This window comes from Fonsecaea multimorphosa, assembly GCF_000836435.1.
Source record: "Fonsecaea multimorphosa CBS 102226 unplaced genomic scaffold supercont1.40, whole genome shotgun sequence".
NCBI lineage: Eukaryota > Fungi > Ascomycota > Eurotiomycetes > Chaetothyriales > Herpotrichiellaceae > Fonsecaea > Fonsecaea multimorphosa.
Window position 1 is genome coordinate 224,689 of NW_015971674.1, and position 7,034 is coordinate 231,722.

General features: G+C 48.7%; 2 protein-coding genes across 2 annotated transcripts; both read left to right on the forward strand.

Moving 5' to 3' along the window:
- Positions 1–142: 142 nt before the first annotated feature.
- On the forward strand, positions 143–1,906 carry Z520_11615 (uncharacterized protein; the record flags this gene model as incomplete). The annotated part of the gene is made up of 3 exons (XM_016782103.1): positions 143–190; positions 254–970; positions 1,043–1,906. The coding sequence occupies 3 exons, from the start codon at positions 143–145 to the stop codon at positions 1,904–1,906; spliced, it is 1,629 nt and encodes a 542-aa protein (XP_016626886.1).
- A 1,694-nt stretch (positions 1,907–3,600) lies between these two features.
- Z520_11616 (uncharacterized protein) lies at positions 3,601–5,071 on the forward strand (the record flags this gene model as incomplete). The annotated part of the gene is made up of 5 exons (XM_016782104.1): positions 3,601–3,673; positions 3,786–4,136; positions 4,299–4,363; positions 4,417–4,492; positions 4,581–5,071. The coding sequence occupies 5 exons, from the start codon at positions 3,601–3,603 to the stop codon at positions 5,069–5,071; spliced, it is 1,056 nt and encodes a 351-aa protein (XP_016626887.1).
- Between the last annotated feature and the right edge of the window lie 1,963 nt (positions 5,072–7,034).

Consider the following 7,034-nt stretch of genomic DNA (forward strand, 5'->3'; position numbering starts at 1 on the left):
TTAAAGCGGCCCCGTGCGACAACCAATTATTTGCAGGCTTTCAGTCGAGACTGGTGGTCTAACCCTTTTCAGTCAGCTGAACCCCTGTTCGACTAGACCATTTCAAGGCCTTCGTACCCTTGTCACTTTCATATGCGCCTTCATGCTCTCCTCCGTTGGGAGCCCGACGTCGCCGCCACAGGACCAGTCTGTAGGTATTTGACAAGCCCGAAGCTCCCACTCTGGTGTGTCGCTGACAAAGGAGTCTAGACAGATGGTGCAATTCATCGTCCAGGGTCCCAAGAACCTCACGTTGAGTGATGCGGATCGTCGGATTGTGCGGAAAGTCTCCAACACAGCGGCAGCAGCAACTCGGAAGGCCAAGGGAACACCATCCAGAACCAACACCTTACAACTCCCGGACTTTCTGGTCACTGAGAGTACAGACACAGGGCGTGCCAGTCTCCGAGAAAATGCAGAGTCCATCCAGCTGCAGCAATCCAGACATACACCAGGGGACCATGGCTTTGCGGCTCGTCGACGTGGATCTCATGGAGGAACCTCCGCTAAACGGAACGAGATTCCATCAGTTGTTGCACCGCCGTTGTCTTTCTGGTCCAACAGTACCAATTTCCCCGAGTATGTAGCCTTACTAATGCAGCCCGGGCTGTCCCAAAAGCTGCTCCTCGAGGCCTCGAGCGTGGGCGTAAACGCGGACCCGCGACGGTGGGTGAAAATATGTCGTTTAACCACCATCTTGCAATTTCTCCCTCAAATGATTGGCCACAGCAAGTGCCTGGATTATGCTATCGACTGCCTTGCCCAACGGGTTCGCCAATGCTGCGTCCAAAACCCGGACAGGGAGTTGACCTTAACTCAATTGGAGCGGCGCTACGGCCGCGCCCTGCAGTCTCTGCAGAACGCGCTCAACTCGTCCAGGAACATCGATTGGACCGTGTGGTATACCACACTATTACTAACCTTGTTCGAGGTAGGGGGGACCTGCAGCAGCTCTCTCTTTTCTGTATGGATGGGGATGATGGCTGACCGTTGATGCGCCCAGCTACTCGACAATTCCGGTCATCACGCATGGATTTCGCATTCTCAGGGAGGGAAGCACATCTTGTTCTCGCTAGGTCCACACAACATCAAGTCGGAGTTTGAGAAGATCCTCCTTGCGGCGCAATGCCAGATTATGGTGCCCAAACCAACCAAGCCCATTGTGCCGTTCAGACCACGTTCTAATCCTGTGCGGCAGGCAGTGGAAGCCACTTTCCTCAACCAAGACTGCTTTTTGAGCAGCCCAGCTTGGCAGCGAGCTCTTCGGTCCACAATAACCTACGACAGCCTGCTTCCAGATCGATCAGAGCCAGCCCTTACCATGTGGATGATGACAACCCGCGCGCCGGGATTGTTCAGGAGATCAACAGAGGCCGTCCTTCAACAATGCCACCCCCTCGAACAGATCACACGCATCGCCGACGAACTGAGCGCTCTGATTGAGGAATACTCGAAGTGGCGAGACGAGTGGGAAGTGACCCTGATTGGCAGGCGCAATTCTGGCCTTGACGGTAACCACCACACTGAAGAGGTGGCTTCGACGCGGCCCATCCCTACAGTATATGCCATATTCATGGCCTTTTGGGCCCTGACCAACCGGTTCCTCGTCGCCATCGAGCCGCAGCGAGCTCCCCTGGCGGAGATGAACGCAGTCAACGCAGCCCTGAGCATCAACGAGTTCGACCGGCTTCAAGAGACGGATTCCGTCACAGACCTATGCCGAACGTTTTCGGCGAGCATTGCTCGCTCGATCAAGCTCACCACCCTGGAATGGACAACGTATCAGGGTATCCGTCGCAGTTCCCAAACGATTGAGCCGAGGATATTTTTGCGCTGGTGTGCCATGATGGGACGAGTGACGGAGTGAAAACATGCGGTATCGTGGTGGGGAAAAGAACGCATCACACTTGAGTACCTCTGTTTCTCCATATAGAAGACAGAGGGAGAAACAATCCGTCCATATCCTAAAAGGGGGATATCCTGAAAGGGAGTGCGTCGTCCAGGTTAAATACAAAAGTGTTACCTTGCCAACAATTCCATTACAGAGTTATGTCCTTTACAGGCTACGTTTCGTGGGCGTTCTTTCTCATAACCTTTCTGCAAGGGTCGACCGTATCATCCGCCGTCTTGACACACCGACTGCTCCCGACCGCGATCGTTATCGCCCACACATCGTAACACCCGACACGGGAGAGGTGAATGTGGAACACAAGCTACCGAACAATCGAAGGAGCCAGATCAGCGCCATCACCTGCAGGTACGAGACGCCCAACGAAGCCCAAATCTGGCGATAGGATAGGCATCGTCGCACTCAATATGGGGTGTTCGGTACATTCCTTTCGATCATCAGACCTGTTCAACCCCAAGGTGGGCCAAATCCTGAGAGACCAGCCTCGTTTGGCGCACGAGGGACCCCGGTGGCGATCTGCAAGTGGTCAGGTGCAGAGAGATGGAGATGCATTACGAGAGACACACAAGGGCAGTGAATCTGCATCACGACAACGACGTGTTCTGAGCTCGAGGAGCTTTCTGCTTAATCATGATGGCCATACGTAAGTGACCGAGCAGCCAAGGTCAAGGTTCAAGACTCAAGACTCTCCGTCCTCGAGCCCCGATCGAAAACACAGCAATGTCGGTGCTAATCGGTATAAGCTCTTACTTTTGCTCTTTTTTTGGTTCTCTCTTTGATAAGACGTAGTAATCGCAACTATACCGTGCGGAGGGTAATTAAATGGGACAAACAAACCCCAAACGTCACTGTGATTGTTTTGGTGGTTGGTAGTCGGAGGTGTCGTCTAATCAAGAATCCAAGAATCCAAAAATCCAGAAATCCAACAACAGACAAACCGGAGTCGGAATGATCCCGAATCCCACACATACCATAGCACTGAGCAACAACGGTGCAACTGCCAAAGAGTATTAATAACGTGCACCGGATCCTGTCCCAACTTGGCCGCCGGCATAATAAGTAATACGAAGGGTTGGAAATCGCTGCTCGATACGTTTGGGACTAGGCCTCCCCAGGCACATCGGACTTGATTAGTGATTCGTTCCTTTTTCCTCACCACTCTTGAGGACTGCAAAGCCGAGAAGGAGTGTATGATTGGTGACATTGCGTACAGTTCACCTCGAAAGACATTCATGCCGAGGTGGACAGGGCGCGCGTGTCCATGAAGAAAGTGTGATAAGGCCAACAACGGACTAACAGTCTCTGTACCGAGTACGTTGTGATTACCAGGTCTCTCCGTGGATTCTACATTTGGATCGAGGGTTCTCCATCAAATCGAGGATTTAGGGTCTCGGGGTCTTGAAACAAAACAAGACGGGGCAGGAAAAGTAAGCAAGACGGTCTGTGGGTGAATACTTACAAACATATAAGACCTATAATCACCCTCCCTGCAGGAGCACCGACAGGTGGTGGCTTCATCACGGATTTTCAAAGTCAGAAACTCGTCCATTGTGTTCATTGGTGTCATACCCAGCGAGGTACAGCGCGGCTTGAAGAAAGTGAGACTGACCCGGTTTGCCAACAAGACAAGGCAACGCCAAAAAGACGTCGACATGGCATTGTCGCAGCGCAGAGAAATACTTGTCATTGGCGGCACGGGCGCCCAAGGCATGCCTGTCGTGAAAAGTAAGTCGGGCGGTCGAGCCACACGAAGCCCCAGCTGCATCGTCTCGACGTCTTTGCTTTGACATTAGCAACTTCAACGAACAGTCTCACTCACTCTTTCCTTTCTCCCTAGCCCTCTCCGCTTCCCAAGAATACTCAGCCCGGGTTCTAACGCGAGACCCTTCATCCACCCGCGCCAAATCCCTAGCGGCCCTGCCCAACGTCACCTTGATCCAAGGTACGCAGGAGTCCGAAGCGGACCTGCACCGTGCCTTCAAGGGCGTGTACGGCGCATGGGTGAACCTCGATGGCTTCGTCCTGGGGGAGATGAAGGAATTGTATTTCGCATTCCGCTGCTATGAGATTGCCAGAGGCGAGGGAGTGAAGCATTATGTCTGGGCGAATTGTGATTACGCCTTGAGGATTGCCGGGTGGAGGGAAGAGTTTCATTGGGGGCATAATGATGCAAAGGGACGAGTTGGTGGTAAGTCCTGAGAAATTTCCCTTGGTCCTTGAGGCAAAGCATCTTCCTGAGGATGGTGCTTTCGGCCAGATCTCGTGAGAGGCAATTGGCACCATAACAGGAGCGACGGAATACCCGTGGGTTGGGCAAGACTCTCAACGCTCATTGACTGAGCGCGGATAGACTTCATCCTTGCGCAGGGCCAGAAAGCCATGGCCTCGACTCTTTTCACTGTTGGCCCTTACATGGTGAGGCTTATCCCACTCACCATAAGTCTGGATGCTGACCTCGCACTGCGAAGGACATGTTGCTGGATGGAATGTTGATGCCAGCGGAAGAACTCGAAGACGGCACCCTCGTATGGGAAAATCCGTCCGGTGCGTAAAGCAGCCTTAACTCACTCCCACCGTCCTTTTCTACTGTGGACAACGTAAAGTGCTGATATCACCTTATGACACACAACAGAGGACGGCAAGATCCCCCTCATGGCTCTCGACGATGTCGGCGTGTTCGTGAAGTGGATCTTTGACCACCCAGAACGTTCCACGGGAATCAACCTCGAAATGGCCACCGATCAGGTCTCTTTCTCGGACATCACATCAGCCTTTACGCGTGTGACTGGCCGCAAGGGAATCCACCGCAGGATTTCCTTCGAGGAGTACCTCCCTAAGAAGGAACCGTACCCCAATGCCCCTGCCAACTGGGCGAATGCCGATGGATCACCATCCACAATGACTTGGCGGCAGAACTTCACTGCGTGGTGGAAGTTTTGGGGTGGCGGCCTGGGAGCGACCCGGGATATGAAGTTGTTGGACGAGATTTACCCTGGTAGAATCAAGACAGTAGAGGAATGGATGCGAAAAGTCAACTACCAAGGTGGAAAGAGAGGAGCAGTGTTGAAAGATATTGGCGATTTAATGGCAAGGCGGAAAGCTGCGGCTGACAAGGATCAATAGATGAAGTGGGTAAGTAACATGATGGGAGAAAGCATGGGGGAAACTTGCAGATTTTCGACCTTCCTACTAGGTATAATGCATTCCGTCAGAGTTAGCTCTTCCTTGATTTTGGTGAGTCCCACGAGAATGGTGAGTTTGATGACAATCTGTGAAGCAGAAGTTGGATGAGTTCGTGCGCTGGAAGAGGCAGCCGTCCAGAAGTTTAGAGAGCGGTTGTTCACTGTCTCGAAGCCGCCGTCGTTGTGAGTGGGCCACTCTACCAGGTGTTGCAGGTAGGTCTGTCCAGCATGGAGAACCTTGCCGATCTCGGCAGAGACCCGACGATACCAGCGCCTGTGAGCCAGGTAACCGGGTCATAAAGCGCGCTGCTAGGCGAGGAACATGGTCCTACGTGAACGACTGACGCAGTGTCTCACGAACTGGCGGTATGGGCATGAAAGTGATGCGTGGATGGGTAGGCGGAATCCCAAGTCCAGACGCACTGTGGCACATTTCCTCTGGAGTCGTGTCGATAGGGCTTCAAAGGGAAGAAGACTGTAGAATGTCCACGCTCTACCAATTGACTTACCTGGAACCAAATGCAAATAGACTTGGTGGAAAGCCAGTCGTACCACTACCCAAATAGGTTTGGAACAAGTAGACGGACGGGAATACAGCTGACCTGACCTACTTTATTTTCAGCCCGGTCTCTCGGCGGTGGCTAAAAACCCATTTTAGGCCTAGTTTTAATCACTAAAGGGTTTAGCTTAGTTACGGGAGATTAGGTAAAACGTAACCTTTATTATAAATACAATATAGATTACGGAAAATAGTACTTCTGAAGTATTTATTTTATAAAGAAAGGAAGATATATAGATAAGTAATTTTATAGAAAAATAAATAGAAGTACTTATATAGTATTAAAAAGGATTTCCTAATTAGGACTAGCTAGTTTCGTCGAATTATTTTGAAAATAGCGTCGCCGTATATCCTTAACCTTTTTATTATTAACTAACTAAAGTAAGTCGCCCCTACTATCATAAAGAATAGCTTTTTAAGTCTTTTCTTTATCTTTACGTACTCGATACCCTTAAATATATATATAGCGACTTTTTTCGGCTTCGAAAACGCCTATTTATTAATATAATTAAGGTCGAACTTTTAAAGCGCTACGCGCCTAAGAGCGCTACGTCTAAGTCCTTTAAATCTTATCTATATAATAAGTTAAGTACTTTTAAAGATATTACTAATAATTTAGTACTTTTTTAGTATTATTCTAATATTATCTCTTCTTAGTTATAATATTTAACTTATAGTAAGTACTTTTTAGGTATTTCTAATATAAGACTTTATAAGTACTAATAAAGTTCTTAGATAGTTTATAAGCGCGATAGTTATAACTACGGCCGTACGGAGGGCGATAGCTAGGAACTACTAGATAGTAAGTACTTTATTAGTATTTACGCTAATAGAAGTACTAATAAAATACTTTAGAGAATAGTTCGGAAGCTATCTATACTCCTTATCCCGGAGAAGCGACCTATCCTTAGTACGAGTAAGTACTTCGTTAGTACTTTCGTTATTATAAATACTAATAAAGTACTTAGTATTCGTTCTAAGGAGAGATATAACCTTAGCTAATATTTAGTTCGTTATCTTAGAGAGTAAGTACTTTCCTTTACGAAGTACTTCGTAAGTACTTACTATACGATCTAGTATTTCCGTTTAATACGTTTCTTTAACTCCGTCTTATCTATATCTATAAGTACTTCTAAAGTATCTTTTTATAAGTAGTATTTATAAAGTACTAGTAGTAATATCTCGCTTCGTAGTAGTCGTAGCCTTAGCGCCGACTATAACGATATAAAAGGTCCTTCGTAAGTACTATTAAGAGATACTTTTAAAGTACTCTTTTATAAGTAGTATTTATAAAGTACTAGTAGTAATATCTCGCTCGGTAGTTATAGCGCCGCCTAAAGTCCTT